Here is a 16190-nt window from a genome sequence, read left to right on the forward strand (position 1 = left end):
AACAATAAGTGTCTCTAACTATACTAATATTTTGTACTGGATAAATGAATTTTGATTTGTCATAGAGAGTATATCAGTAATGCATGAAGCAAAACTGTGAAAATAGCACATGAAATCCAAACTCTGCTTATAGGTGTGGTATTACAATTCATTCTAATTCTATTATATTTACTCTTCCTTATCATGAGAACAATATGAAATTAAATTAAAACAAAGTGTTTTCTTTTCTCTTAAATATTATTCATAAGTATTAATCAATAAATTGTTGTCTATTCCCGCAATATAGATTTTTTTTAATCATTTAATTGAGTTTTGGTATCTTCAATACATTCTAATTTATTTTCTAACCTTTTTATTTGGTTTATAGAGGCACTGCCTTTAGCTTAAAATATTAAAAGGTAAATTTGTTGTGAATTTATGATTAAGAACAATGGTAACACATTAATTTATATAATGCAAAAAAAGCACCCGTTACTCAACTACTCTTATGTAACAAAACCTTAAAGGCCATGGGTGGCTGTCAAAAAACAGGACCTGTTAAAGCCCACTGAGGCATCCCTTTTGTTTAAATGTAACTTCTGTGCAATGTGGCCTACTAAAATAACTTCACTTTGGAACAGTCAGAAGTGTCTTCTGTGAGACACCTTTCTCTTGATAGTGCATATTTCAGTATATGACCTGTGAATCCTTCATATTCGTGAGTAAGTAGTTTTATGAGACAGGGATGAATATCCACTTTACTAATTCTTTGTAAGTGTTATGAACGAAGCCTTTGCTAAGGTCTTATTACCTATGAGTAAATGAGTGATTGATGTATTTTAAAGTACCTAAAGTCTTTCCAGATTATTAATGTTCAATCAAATAAAACACAAGTTATAAATGTCAAACCATAATAAAAATTGTCCTATGTGAACATATAACTATAAAAACATAATGGATAAAAGTAGTTACTTTTTCACAGTCATGCTATATATTTACTTGCCACATGAAACTGCACTTATAAAGTGTTTTATATAAAAATAAAAAAATGACCTAGCTTGCACATGCACTTATAATGGAGGTTAAGGGTCCCAATGTTTAAGAAAAAGAGCCATCAGCGTTTCTGAGGAATGCTTGTGACAACAAAAGTGAAGCAGCAGTAATACATTTTATCACAGATTTCAGGTACAATTTCCTTGAGGCCAGGATGAGATTCATACTCGCAGTGGGTGATGTATGTAATGTTTTGACACCAAGTTTTAGTACTAATCGATTCATACACGGAGAGAATGTCCGAATTCCATGTAGACTTGAGTGCTGTGAGGCTGGAATGACAGCTCTGTGATACCAGTCTGCCCATGCTAAAACATCAGTACTAAACTTCAGCTCGATTAAAACTAAATGCAAGTCCCTAACATCTGTTCAGCTCTTGTCACTTGATTGCACACTACATGAGAGCTCTCTAACTTTCCTCTGCTAGACCACTGGAGCACATGCATGCATTGTGATACTGAAAACAGCAGGCAGTATCTGTTGAAACTAATACAATCTTCATTTTCTTTTTGAGTGTGTGTGGATTTAGCTGGTTCATATCCCAGGTCCTAAATGTGTCTGTGTGGGCTTCCTCTGGGTACTCTGGTTTCCTTGCACAGTCCAAAGACATGCAAGTTGGGTGGATTAGTGTTGTTAAAATGGCCCTAGTGACTGTCTGTGTGTCTACCCTGTGCTTGACTGGCACCCTGTCCAGAGATTGTGGATTGTTCCTACCTTGCCAATGTTTGTGAGGATGGTCTCAAGCTTCCCCTTGACCCTGCTCTGGATAAAGCAGGTTTGGAAAATGGATGGATGGGAATAAGCTGCTACATAGTGAAAGACAGTGAGTGACCACAAGTGTGACTTTTGTCAGTAAGCATTTCCTAGTTGTCTACAGCACAGGTTCTTAAACTATGAGTTGCGACCCACTATGGATTGGGTATTATCTGAAACTGGGGCGCACAAAGTTGATTCACAATAGTACATGATGGAAAAGGGTCACATATTGTTTGTGGGGAAAGCTGCTTCTGTGACTCTCCATGCGGATAGGGTTCCCAAACAAGACCCAAAACACCAGAAATGACTGTTGGAGGCAAATATGGAACTTGAAAACATTAAATTGACAAAGTTGGGTCACAGGAAAAAAAAAAGGTTCTGGTCTACAGAACAGAGTCAGAAATCAATTATCTGGACATTCCCATTCAATAATGTCAACAGCAGCATCTGGAGACTGCTTTCGAGGTTGGACCACAACAGTGCTTCTGAAGGGTGCCACAGAGGAAGACCACAGAGGTCGTCACCTTTTAAAATGGCCAAATCTCACAATAATGTTTTGCTTTTTGCGCCTTTATTCCTGATTAATGATTTTTCAGTCAATTTGGTGAAATCCTTCAAAATTTTGGGAACAACTACAGTATAACAAACACTCGCCGCTGGTACATTAATACAACTTCCATCACAAGAAGGCTCAGCAGCAGTTGTACTTCTTACACCAACTAAGGAAATTAAATATTTCCCAACCAATACTAGTTCAGCTTTACAAAGCCATAATTGAAAGTGTAATCACATTCTTTATTGTTGTCTGGTTTGGTTCAGCAACAGCACACTCTAAACATAAATTAGTGTCTTGTGAGGTCTGCTGAGAAAATAATTGTCTGTGCTCTTCCATCTGTGGCAGACCTGTACACATCTCGTGTCAATAACCATGTCGCAAAGATCACCACAGATTGATCTCACCCAGCTCATCACTTATTCCAAAAAATCCCCTCTGGTAAACGTTTCTGGTCAATTAAAATCAAAACTAACAGGCACCTCAAAAGTTTCTTTCCCAGAGCCATAGCCCACTCAAACCAGTAACTTAGCCTGTCTTACAACAGTTATTATTATGTTCTCTCATAAACTGCATAAAGGTGTGTGTGTATAGTGTAAGTTGTGATTTATTTCCTATAGTGAAAGCATTTCTCATTTTACACCTTCCCCATAACAACATAACACCTGTAATATTGATATTAATGTTTGAAATTAATTATTGATGTAATATTTTAATTTCTTATTTTGTCTTTTATTTTTCTTCTCTCCATTATGTAAAGCACTTTGAGCTACTTTTTGTATGAAAATGTGCTATATAAATAAATGTTGTTGTTGTTATAGTATGTGTACATGTACTGTATGTGTATGCACATGCACACACACTACAAACTTACACTTTCTCTTGCTTATAATCATTTGCACATCTCCTTTATAACTTTACAATATAATTGCAACTCTGAAGTTTTTCTTTTTAACTTATGCTATTTAAGTTATTTGTATGTGATGTTATGTTCTGTTATAAAGATCTCCAAATCTACCAAGTCAAATTCCCATACATTAAGTACTGGCGAATAAAAGGGATTCTGATTCCTAAAACAACATGTGTATGCCTTTTAGCAATATGTGTGCAATCTCAAGATATGGATCGATACTCCAACAATTTTGACTTTAAGAAATTACTTATGGTTAATGCTTTGTTTTATGCTGGGACATTGGTTCCCCTAATATGCAAGAATATACTATGTATGTTTTTAATTTATAAAAAATGCTCCACTTTAGAATGAAATTTTACACATCAAATTAGTATATATCATGACTGTGAAGAAATAAGTTTAATCAAAAAAAAAACAAAAAAAAAACAAAAAAAAAACCCCTATTTATTCAGCAATTAATACACATCTCCACACCTCCATCACAGAAAGTGACACACATTCTTAATTCTTTTGGTTATGAAATTTCACAAAAAGTTCAACTTAGTGAACAGGTCTTCACTTTGTGGGATATGCAATGGCATATGAAGTGTGAACTTTTTAAATTCACCAAGTGTTTTTATCTTCAATTTCGCTGTATATCAAATTTTTACAAAAAGCTAAATTTCTTTACAGTAAATGTTAAAGACAGACACTAGTACTATACGTGACTATTATAATAATGTGGCATCCTGAGGAAATAAAACAAAAATAATAAAAATGGAAAACTTCACTTTAAAAAATTACTTTAAAGATTTTAGTTTTTGTAATAAAGAAATGGGCAGTTTCATGACGATTATATTAACAATTCACAAAATTAAAATATAAATGCAAAGGAGAACCATAGCTTGTTCACACTGGGAATTTTAATCTAAATCCACATTTTTCCTATAGCTCAATGACTCCTACTTAGTGTTATAAAGTCAGTTCATTATTAGAATGAAAATGCAAAAGAGAGAACAAATTTATATTTAAATAAAACAAAAATATCAATCACAATATAGGAATTTACAAAACCAAGTATGACTGACCCAAGTCATATTTTGTTCACCATATGGCTTTATAAATGGCTACAAATGTACCACTCCCAATATATTTCTAATTAATGTTCATTTCAAAACACTTACTGTACCTTTTTTGGCTGGGATATAAAATATATTTAAACACTTGATCTTGTTTGCTTTATTCTAACATAAAACATGATTTGTCTCCCCTCTAACAACCTTTAATTATAAATGCAAAAAGAAAAGTGACAAGAAGACTGTAGATAAAATTTGACCTAGTGAAGTAAAATGTCAGTGCTGGAAAAAAAAATGCAAATAGTTCTTTTAATGACTCTCCATGCATGCCTTCCCAAATGCTTGATAGGTGTACCAAACCAAAGTCAGGTTTCATATTGTCCCAGTCCAGAAATGCCACAGTGGTTTTAAAAATCTTGAAAAAGAAATTCTGTTTAGGGGCACCCTTGGCAAAAGCAAATACAGAGAAATTACTTCTTTAAGCATTGTATTCAAAAAGTCCATAAAAGTCGTACCATTTATAAAAAATAAACTGTCTACAGAAAATTGAAAAAGGTTGACAACAAAAGGTTAATTCACCAAAATACACATAACTTCAGTTTCTTCACTGCAGGAATTCTCTGTTTGGGCAAACAATAGGAGCAACAAGGGTCCATGTGTATAGCAGAAGACAGGCCCAGCAGGAAGCCATCTTGATCCAGTATGTAGACCAGCTTCCATGAAATAACTTCTCAATTTTGGCATCATAATAGCTGTAGAATAATAAGAAAGGATTATAATTTCACAATAATACTGATATATCAGATTGCAGAAATTAAAACATCTCTCCAATGATATCAAATTAAAACAAGGATGTTTCACAAAAATGCAATTGTCACATGCAGCAGTCAAGTGCTGGTACTGTTTGATGTCTCATGTTTTACATACCATGACAGAAAAGGAAAAAGAAAAGAACTGCAGGAATTGCAGCTGAACTCTCCATAGTTGTTAACCCTTCATAGAGCATCGGCTCCATCAGGCTGCATGCTATTTTGCTGTCATTAAAAGGGACAAGCATGACTGTGCTGGAAGGTCGGCACTCAGTTGGTAAATGTGACATCAGCAGCAATTTTCAGTCATTTAAACTGACAGGTCCAGTAACGATATCAGCAAATGCATCTCTGCAAATCTGACATGTCCCACGGCTAGAAGTCACATAAATATGATATTAGCTGAACCTGCATGTCTTTAGACAGTGGGAGTAAACTGGAGCACCTGGTGGAAATCCATGCAGACATGGGGAGGAACATGCAAACTCCACTCAGAAAGGACCTTGGAAGTGAACCCCAGCTTCCTTGTAGCAAGGCAGCAGCACTAACACTGAGCCACCATGCACCCACTTAATTTGTCCACAAGACTGTACTCCAAAACTCTACTGGGTCGCCACTGGTCTTTTTAATAAATTGTACTGTGGCCATTGCATTTTACGTGCTTATAACAAGTTAGGTATTTCTAGAGTAATCTTTATAATTGTGCTGTCATTAGATTATCAGACATTTACCCGTTTAGCTCCGAGGACTGTTGATTTAGTTAAAGTAGTTTAAACCACCACATACAGATCTCAACGGTCAGTTGCTGACCTAGTCACTGCTGATTGCAGAGAACATAGCTATCCCTTTCTTTTACAACACATCACAAATGATCAGTTTTGGCACTCCGGTTCTAACTTAATATTGTCATTTAGTTTGAAGAATGCTTGTTTTTCTTGTGTAGAATATTCTCCACTTCTCATATTGGCGTTAGCCTACTGACTGACTGATGATAAACATCTGTAATGCTTATGCTCCCTTGAAATATGACATACAATGTTGTACGATTCTAAAACATTGCAAGGATATATAAACAGAAAGGACCTGTAATATATAGACATAGACTGTATTTTTTCAATCTATACAACTTTTATTCTCAAATCCCCAGTGTGTGTATATAACTTAAAACTTAAATTTTAACTGCATTTGTAAGGGTAGCACTCTTAGTAAAAGAAAAAAAAACATCAGTCCAAGCATCCTTGTTTAAAAGATGTTGGTGTTATTCAAAGCAAACAGTTCACACAAAATAAGGAAAAAATTTGATAATTTGATAAGACATGCAAAAAAAAAGGGAAAAATCTTGTTTACAGGTCTATATGTTAACTTTTTCACTGTACAAACGCACACAATAGTCAGAAAAGGTTATGCCCTTAATACCTATCTGACTAACAGTTCATGCTGTTTCTAGCTGTCTACATTCAATTTAATTGTCACACAGTGCTAACATTAAGAACATTCTATTACTTTTAACTTATAATGGGTACAAGAAAATCTTCCATTATCTATGTTAAAGCTACTTTATATATGTTGTGGCGGACGGGATGCCTTGAGGATGGAAGGACCAGCAGACAATACCTCCCACAGGACACGAAAGGGAAAGCTCCCCTAGTTTGCATCAGGGCTATGGAATTGGAGCTTGGAAGCTTAACCCACTGCCAGGGGGTGCCTGGACAATTGTGGTGCTCTGGACAGCGGAAATGCAGCCAGAAGATGATCTGGGGACACCTGGAGTACTTCCGAGTGCCCATGCAGCACTTCCGACACACCCAGGAGTGCTGCCGGAACCTAATGGGATTGCACCTGGATATAATATAAAAGAGGCCACCTCACTCCACTTTGAGAGCTGGAGTTGGGAGGTGGAGGACAGAGCTTGTGAGGAGAGGAGGTGGCAGAAGATTAAGCAAAGGAGAGAGAAGAAACGAAGGAAAAGAGAAAGAAGGGACTGAACCTTCATGGGGGATTTGTGCACTGTGTGCAGTGCTTTAAAGGCAAAAGAAGAGTAAAAATAAAAGTGTGTGTGCTTTTTGGACTTGTGTGTCACTGTGTCAGGGCTGAACTTCCACAATGTATATATATTCAAACGACGCAAAAGCTTACCAATAGCATTAACTTAAAGGATTTGGCTCTGTTATATAAAATATACAAGCAAAAAAGATAGTGACAGATGAAGTGTTCAGACATACACTGCTGCTGCAGAATGTGAATTTCCCCTTGGGATTAATAAAGTATCTATCTATCTATCTATCTACACCCATACACAGCCTGGATTCACATGAGATTTAACTTCTTCTTTCGGCTGCTCCCATTAGGGGTTGCCACAGCAGATCATCTTCTTCCATATCTTTCTATCCTCTGCATCTTGTTCTGTCACACCCATCACCTGCATGTCTTCTCTCACCACATCCATCAACCTCCTCTTAGGCCTTCCTCTTTTTCTCTTGCTTGGCAGCTCTATCCTTAGCATCCTTCTCCCAATATACTCAGCATCTCTCCTCTGCACATGTCCAAACCAAATGAGATTTTAAATGAGATTTAACAATAGGAGGATAATAACTTACTGAAACCAATTAGTGACCGTCATCATCACATACAGTGATCCAAGAAAGAAGATGAAATGGAAGAAAGAATAGCTGTAGACTGTGCCTTGTTTCTCATCAAGAATTATTTTCTGCCCACCGTTTTCATTACCCACTTCATAATCACCTGTGCAGAATAAACAAAAAAAAATGAAATGAACATTAAACTGAAATTATTTCTCAATATATTGTAATAATACTTTTTGTACGCCTTTTAATTACAGTAAGTACAGATACTGTACTAAGTTGTATTGATTGAAATAGTATCTAAATGTTTGTTTTTTTTAAGCCAGGTCTGGTGGTTTCAGATAAGGGAAAAGAATGTAACTATGGAGTACTAGCACATCAGCATCATCACTGAGCAAAAGGGTGTCAATGGCTTAAAAGGTCAAGGTGGTATCTTCTAATAAAGTACTGCAGTGATTACATATTTTTGTTCAAACCAGTTTGTTACTTTGAGGTCTATCACTGCTTTTAACAGAAAATCTATTTTTTATAAGCAAAAATTGCACTTTTGACTGCATTTAAAATAGGAAAGTGACTTGGCCAGTTTAAGGCTTTCAACTTATTGACACGGTCCTCGATACTATTTTTTGTTTAAAAACACAGACATTAGTCTCCTTTTTGCTTTTCACTGACACTACCCAGGCATTTTCTACCCCCAAAAAACAGAGACTTTTGAAAACTCTCTCCACAGCCATATACTTCTTAAATCACTTGTTCAGCATTGCAATGCTGATGGGTGAAAATGTAGACTTTTAAAAAAACAGATACTAATTGATTTGCTTATTACATTGCCCATCCTGACTTGCTTGTTACAACGTCACATTCCCACTTGGTCAACCCTCACAGAAGAAAACCATATTCCAACATGGTGGGCAAAGAAGAGATGCTTTCAAAGGCACTTGTTGTGCTGCTTACTGGTATTGATTTAAGTTGCATTTTGTAAAAGTTTGAATGCTGCAAACATGCGAGTAGTAAAGGAGCGTCACTTTTATACATCATAATTTTGACAGGTGTTTGTCCCGCCCCCCTGGCATTTCCGGTACTCACAGTCTGCCACTTGAGTTAATTTGGGTGTTTCCCTGCGCGCTGATCTCTGCCTGTTGTCGGGTGCGCTGTTTGACCGGCATCAGCCCTTTTGTCAGTCGTGCGTATGGAAAATGGTCGGCTGCTCTTAGCCTTGATCCTAAAAACTGGGTCTGTTCATCTTTGTGATCCGAACCGGTCCTTCGGGCCCCCCCCCCCCCCTGTAAGGCGTCAAAAGGTAAGTCAGTGATTTTGGGGCGGAGCAGGCATCCTGCTCGTGGCTGCGCACAGCGCCGGGGTGTGTACAGAGAGTACAGAGAGCTTGAGTGAGCCTGCTCTTATCTGTTTACAGCGCCGGGGTGTGTACAGAGAGTACAGAGAGCTTGAGTGAGCCTGCTCTTATCTGTTTACAGCGCCCGGGTGTGTAGAGATTACAGAGAGCTTGAGTGACAGACCCCTGCAAGAGGATGGAAAGGAAAACTTTAGAGAGGCTCTATTACACACCCAAGGAGCCTGGCAGTGCATCCCAAACACGTCCAGAGCATACCGTTACCTTGACAGCCATGTAAAACCATGCCCTTTATAAAGCAAGGCGTAATGTAGATACCAAAGTGATTTAAAACAACAAGTTTTATTGAATGAATCAAAAATATACCAAAAAAAAAAAAGTGGTTTAAACAATTTTTATTGAAGCAAAATTCCAAACATAGCAAAATAACATGTTGTCTTCACTTTCCGGGTTACACACTGTTATACATTAATTGCTTAAAAGTATGAATAAAAGCAGGTTATACAGTTGTAAAATAGCCACAGAAGCTTGTTTGAATATAGATTAGCAATTCAATTTAAAAAGTAGCAAAAATACAAGAATTGTATACACTGTTGAAAACACAAAATCAAATTGCAAACCAGGTCCCAACCCATCAGTGAGCCGGTAATACATCTAAATAAAATGTTTAAGCCAACACATGTTTAATATATTTGTATTTCACTAAATTATGTAAGCCTATTTTCTCTGTTTGGAACAGAGCCGACCACATAAAGCTGGTCTTCACAGGCTGAATTAGTTGTGCGTAAGCATCAATGGGTATCTCGCCCTTCTCAAACTCTGCTATAATATCATCCACATCATTCTTGATAGCTTTACGAAAACAAGGCAAGTTATACATTTTTAGCAAAGCACGCACACAGGACACAAGTCTATCCTTTCTAGCCCTTTCGAGCATAAATAAGCTCTGTTTATATGCAATAAATGGTTTAGTGAACCAGATATTACAAATGTGTCCATCTGGTATGCATTTGGTCTCTTGACATTCATCACATTTTTCCCCTAAATGTTCAACAGAGCTAAAAACATAAGCCCAGACGACTGAGCGACCGATTATGGTCATAATGAATCTTTTTTCTAGCGGATATAATATAAGGAGAATATGTTCTATAGGTATTACGTGTCACGATGGGTTGGGACCAGGTTTTCCTTGTTCTAGCTGCCAAGTCTTGGATCCTCTGACAACAAAACAAAACAAAATACAACAGTTAGTCAACAGAAAATATAACACATACAGGTCTTGTTTAGCATGGATAAGGCCTTTTGATTAGATTTCTGTAAATCGATGTTGGTTTTAAAAAATAACTGTAATGGTGATTAGAGACAAGTTGAAAAGCAGCTGCCCGAATCTTGGGTTTTGTTGCATGATGCATCTTTTGTATAAGCTGAAAACTGTTTACTACGGCAACAAACTGTTTCAGACAGTTAAGAATATAAATTTTAGTCGGTTGCACAATTCTTAATCCACACAGGGGTTTAACCATAGAAAACACCGTTTGAATTAATCTTTTAATACTGATCTGTTGACAGATGTTGGAAACACAAGGGTACATTTCCTCAGAATCAGATTCTAGTAAAAGGCAAGTGTAACCATCCTGAGATTCGTCACCCAAACGGCATGCTAAACAAGACCCCATTAATACACCTCTTACACAGGTGCTAACGACGGAAGCTACAACAGCGTTCACACAATGTTTCATTAAAATCAATCCGGCTCTGTGACTGCGATGGCTGTCAGGTGTTTGGGAAATTACACACAGGTCTTGAGACTTCAGACTTGATGTTGAACAATCTTTTAAAACGTGTTTAAAGACCTCACCGGCCATCTTAAAGTCACTCTAGGGAAAAAGAAAAGTTATATCCCCACACGAAAAAATGCATACACCTAACGGGCTATCAGTAAAACATAACAGAATTCTGGACAATATATCAGAAGCTATCTGGATAGCCTTCTCAACACAATCGTCTGCAGTGTTGGAACAGATATGGGCTATGCGACTTAAAAGACACAAAAATGTATCACGTGTCATTACAGGAACGGTATTCCCTATTGATCTATAGATACATCTAGTCACACGTGAAATAGCCAGTATGCTTTTTACATCGGCCCTTCTATCTGAAAAAAGGAAACACTCCACCAAGCCAGGCATTCTTTCAGTAAGCCTTTCAATGTCACGCATTAATTCTTTAACATCAGGGTTTAAATCATCTTTCTTTTTAGCGATAAGACCTTTCAATGTTGCAGAAATTACTTCTTTTGCATAATACTTGGGCTCCGCACATGCAATCTGTCAAGTTAAAATAAAATAAAATGAGAACCTATTATTGTACCGCCCTGTAGATAGGGTTAACGGAAAATTTCTTAAACCCAGACTCCAGACTCACCATGTCCAAGGTCTTGTCGTCTAGGACAGGTGCATCAGTCTTTTTCACGCCAGATGTCGTCGGGCCTCCAGCCAGCCAGCAATCGCTCGGTCAGAAGAATGGTTTAGCTGTAAACAAGTGTTAGTGCCTCCATTCTGACCTTAATAGCGGTGGGCGATGCCAACCTGCTAAGTATCAGTCATAACGGAGTGGACACCTTAGCTCATCACAACATACCCAATTCTTGTTATTGAGGAGGCCTGAGGTTTTCGATGCAAAAATCGTTCTTTAAATATGCTTTTGGGCGAAGCTTTTTACAACGCTCGGCCAATCAAAGCCTTTAAAGATAAGATTTTTTTAAGATAACCCGCCAGCATATTTTTAACCAATCAATAAACACAAGCCTCATGTTAAGCTAGCCAATGGCATTACACCGGTCTGGTTCGGGCATGCGCTGACTGCAACGAGCCCGTCCCATGTTCATGCCAGCCAATCAGGATACAGACCTGTTGGCGGGAGTGTGAAATGTGTAAGGATTGAAGGCAACATGGCGTTGCTGTCAAAAAGTACGAGCGACTCTGTCTATGGAAAATGTATTAGCATATGGATTAAACAGCAACAGACAAAAATATTGTAACACATACAATAATGCTTCGGTTATTCGGGCGGTTGTTTTTCTAAACCAGGAGATTTCACGGCGCATCCGAGCAGAAGTGCAAAGTAAGACAAGTCCTTTTAAAATTGTGTATATTATCATGATTGTGCATCACGTTGTGATATGCTATTATAGAACCATAATTTAAAGGTAAAATGAAATGCTCTTGTTGTCATTTTTAATACGTGCCATTTAATTTATGATAGGCCTATTAGTTGGTAAGACAGGCCAGGGCAGGCGGTCTTGTATGATAAATAATAAAAAAAAAAAAAAAAACGATAAAGCGTTAATATTTATGTATATACAAGTCATGATGGTGTGTACACGTTTCATTAGTCTTTTTAACCCATGGTATGATGAACTTGTGCCTTAAAATAAGAAAAAAAAAAAAAAATCGGCGCATTTTGGTACGTATGTTGACCTTGTAGCGTTGCACGCAGAGCTGTCATTTTCTAAGCCATCAGATCAGGGTTCGCATCGGAGCCGAAGAGCAAAATTGGGACATGTACTTTTAAATTCTGTATATTATTATGATATGATATGTCATAAATGAAATGGTAAAATGGAATTCTAGGTTTCTTTACAAAATTAACATCTGTTGCCGATCGTTGAGATAAGATGTGTGTACTTGACCCCGCGGGGCTTCTTGGAACATTCTAGAGGCACCCATAGAATAAAATTTGATAAAAAAATTCATTGGAATATACGTTTCACCGGCTGTCTATAAGTGATAACGATGTAACGATGGACCATTCTAGAGGTACCCTGATACATGACATAAAATGATAAAATTCCATGGAATATTTTTATTTACGTTTTCACCGTGTGTTTATAAACGATAATATTTGATTAATGTTAGATGGTTATCGGCCTAATATATAACTGACTTGAGCCGAATTACACATTAAAATATTTTAATGCATTCTGCATTCCTGGAACATTATGGCTCGCTTCTTAGATTCGGTTGAATTTGATGCTCAGCTTTCCGATCGACATAGAATTAGTACCGAATCGTCCGGTAAGATTTGTATAATATATATACACGTATAATTAGTGAAAAGAAAAAAAAAAAAAAAAAAAAAACCTATTGGTTTACACCTTAAAGGTTATAAGGATATTTATATGTACACTGTTAATAATAAAAATACATCCACCACCTTATTATTATTTTTAACAATATTTCAGCACGTGAGAAATTGCTTGAATCTCGATTAACGACAGTCTCACCGAGAAAAGCCACCACAAAACCGCCAAGACGAGTTGCAACCACCTTATTAGGAAGTGTGACGGTACCTCGGCAACCTACAGGTATGAAAATAAGAAAAAATAAAATTTTGTTGTTAATATCAAAATCTAGAGTGTGTTTGTATTTGGCGTTCACATCACAGACAATAAGGACCTGTGATCTTCAGGGGTCAGCCTGTATGTGTTTGTGCTTTATTTATTTATATTTTCTTTCTTTATTTATTTATTTATTTATGACGTTATGATCTGCTTCTTATATCCTGTAAGTGCCTTGTGCATGGAATAGGCTCTATATAAATAGAATGTATTATTATTTTATTATTATTATAGCGCTCAATGTACCCTAGCGTTAGGCAAGAGCAACACATGGATAGGGGGCCCGGCTTGCATAACCCAGTGTGCAAGCCATTGATAAGAACTTTGCTGACCAACGCCCGGACGTGGACTGCTAACATTGCTTAGCCCTGTGTGCACCCGACTGATAAGAACTTTGCCGCCCAAAGGTCTCAGAAAATGAGCAAAACTGTATAGATGAAAAGATTGGGTGTGTGTCGCTATTTCGCGGGGCCCTTTTGGGTCGGCGAGCTTAATGAATTGCTGTACGTATCCATATTTATATTATATAGCTATTAAGATTGTGGTTGATTTAATTTTTTTTTTTCAGATTTTGGGCAATCCGTTGGTAGCATTTCCAAAGGAAAGAAAACAGAGAAAGCAACAACCAAGTCTGGAAAAACCATTCATTCAGATGATAAAGTTGATAGCCGTGTGCATCATTTAATCGAGAAATGGCTGATGTGTGCTATTAGAATTATTAATTCATTTAGCAATAGATGTAAAGGTATACAGTTTTTATCAGCCTTTATCGAGGAGATATTATGTCCTCAGAGTAATATTTTAAAGAAATATCTTCTGACCTGTATCTCAGGCATTTTTGATTCTGAGCACATACCGGTAGTTGAACTTCAGACAGCTTACCAAAGGCTGCATAGACTGGAAAGCATGATCTTAAAAGATTGCACAAGTCTGGGCACCGGTTCTGGTACAAATTCTATATGACTAAGGCAAGCTAAAATGAAAGCTAGTAACACATTTTTAAATATGATCAGAAAGATCAAAAATAAATACAAACGGCTGTCTGCTTATCAGAAAAGGCGATTGAAATGTACCCGGGGTCCTAGGGCTAATAGAACAAGAGACCAAACAGATTCTTCGGCTCTTAACGCACATGTTGAAATTGTAAGGGAATCCGAAAGACAGATGAAAAGGTTTAGAGCTACAGAGCATAACTATGAATTCCGTTTTATCGATTTGGATAGGATTAAGTCCTATACACAGGCCATAAACATTGTCCATCAAAGTATTCAGGGTCTTTTAGATGCATTATCCCCGAATATTGCACCTTGCGATTTTGTTCAATTGCGACTTATTTCCCCGAGTTTGCAAAACAATCTTTATTCCCAAAAAAAGAATCTAGACAGCTTTGACGCCACAGGCTTTTTAAATTACGTGTCTCAGATGCTGCAAAGTAATACAGAAATTATTACAGATTCTTCTCTCCGATTTGTAGTAACCATTGTGAAAAACATGCGTGGTGGTGCAAGACTTAGAATTAACACATTACTCTTCAGTAAAATTATTAATACTAAACGACGTCTATTAGTAGATTTCTCACATCGGGGTAATTTATGTTTTGCAGGCGCTGTCATCCGCTTACTCAGTCGGAAAGATAAACCGGATAGCTGCATTCTGCAAAAAGCTAGACAAATGCATAAACAATTGGGGTTTTCGGGTGACAAGAAAATATCTTTTTCAGATGTAGAAAAATTTGAGCATCTATTAGATGTTTCTATAAAGGTACTATACATGCATGAGAGTACGTGGAAATACTTCACAACGGGTCCTACGCCTCCAAACTCTAAAGTGATTTTCCTACTCTTACACAATGAGCATTATTATGGGATTTTAAACGTGAAGAAATTTATCGGGGCTAATTATTTTTGCGAAATTTGCCATGCTGCTTATTCTCACAAAGATCGCCATGTTTGTGCCAATACATGCAGGGCCTGCCATGATGCTTCCTGCATTGAAGTAACAGGCTGTTTAACCAGATGCCGGATATGCAAAATCATCTGTCAATCAAACGATTGCCATGAGAGGCACCAAAACAAACAAGCATGCCAGTGGAAAGAATACTGTACTTACTGTCAGTGTTATACAGAGCTTACCCACCGTTGCAAACCAAGGCTATGTCCTCATTGTAAAGAAACAATCACAAGCTGCGACAAGCACTTATGTTATATGCAACCGTTATTAAAGAGTCCTGTGTCAAAAAAATATATATTTTATGATTTTGAATGTCGGCAAGACACGGGTATACACGAACCGAATTACATATACGCTTTACACATGGATGGTAACACAAGCTGGGAATTTGCCGGAAACGAATGTGTTGAAAGATTTATATCAACTTTTATAGATAGTAAGTTTAAGAATTACACTTTTATTGCACACGATGCAAAATCCTATGACAGTTATTTTGTAATTAGTCAATTAATAAAAGAAAAAATGAAAATGGATTTGTTAACGATCGGTGGAAAAATCATGTCGATAACGGTGAAAGGTTTAAACATCAGATTCATAGACTCTTTGAACTTTTTAGCATCAAAATTGTCTAAATTACCGCAGGCTTTGGGTTTTAAAGGGGCTAAAGGATACTTTCCTCATTTTTTTAACACGATTGAGAACCAAAATTATGTCGGGCCTAGACCGGCTGTAGAATTTTATGGTGTGGAAAGTATGATGCCAGACGAAAAGAAAGAATTTCTTTTATGGT

At 37.0% G+C, this 16190-nt stretch overlaps 1 protein-coding gene across 1 annotated transcript in view; it reads right to left on the bottom strand.

Annotated features, from left to right (window-relative positions):
• Positions 1 to 754: 754 nt before the first annotated feature.
• The window catches only part of serinc5 (serine incorporator 5), a 114362-nt gene continuing 98926 nt past the window's right edge, over positions 755 to 16190 (bottom strand). The window contains exons 11-12 of the mRNA XM_028805727.2: positions 7716 to 7860; positions 755 to 5061 (exon numbers count right to left, since the gene is read on the bottom strand). Of these exons, the coding sequence (XP_028661560.1) occupies positions 4914 to 5061; positions 7716 to 7860 (293 nt within the window). The 3' untranslated portion in view covers positions 755 to 4913. The remainder of the gene's footprint in view (positions 5062 to 7715; positions 7861 to 16190) is intronic.

The sequence above is a fragment of the Erpetoichthys calabaricus genome, chromosome 7 (genome assembly GCF_900747795.2).
Source record: "Erpetoichthys calabaricus chromosome 7, fErpCal1.3, whole genome shotgun sequence".
In the NCBI taxonomy this organism is placed as follows: Eukaryota; Metazoa; Chordata; class Cladistia; order Polypteriformes; family Polypteridae; genus Erpetoichthys; species Erpetoichthys calabaricus.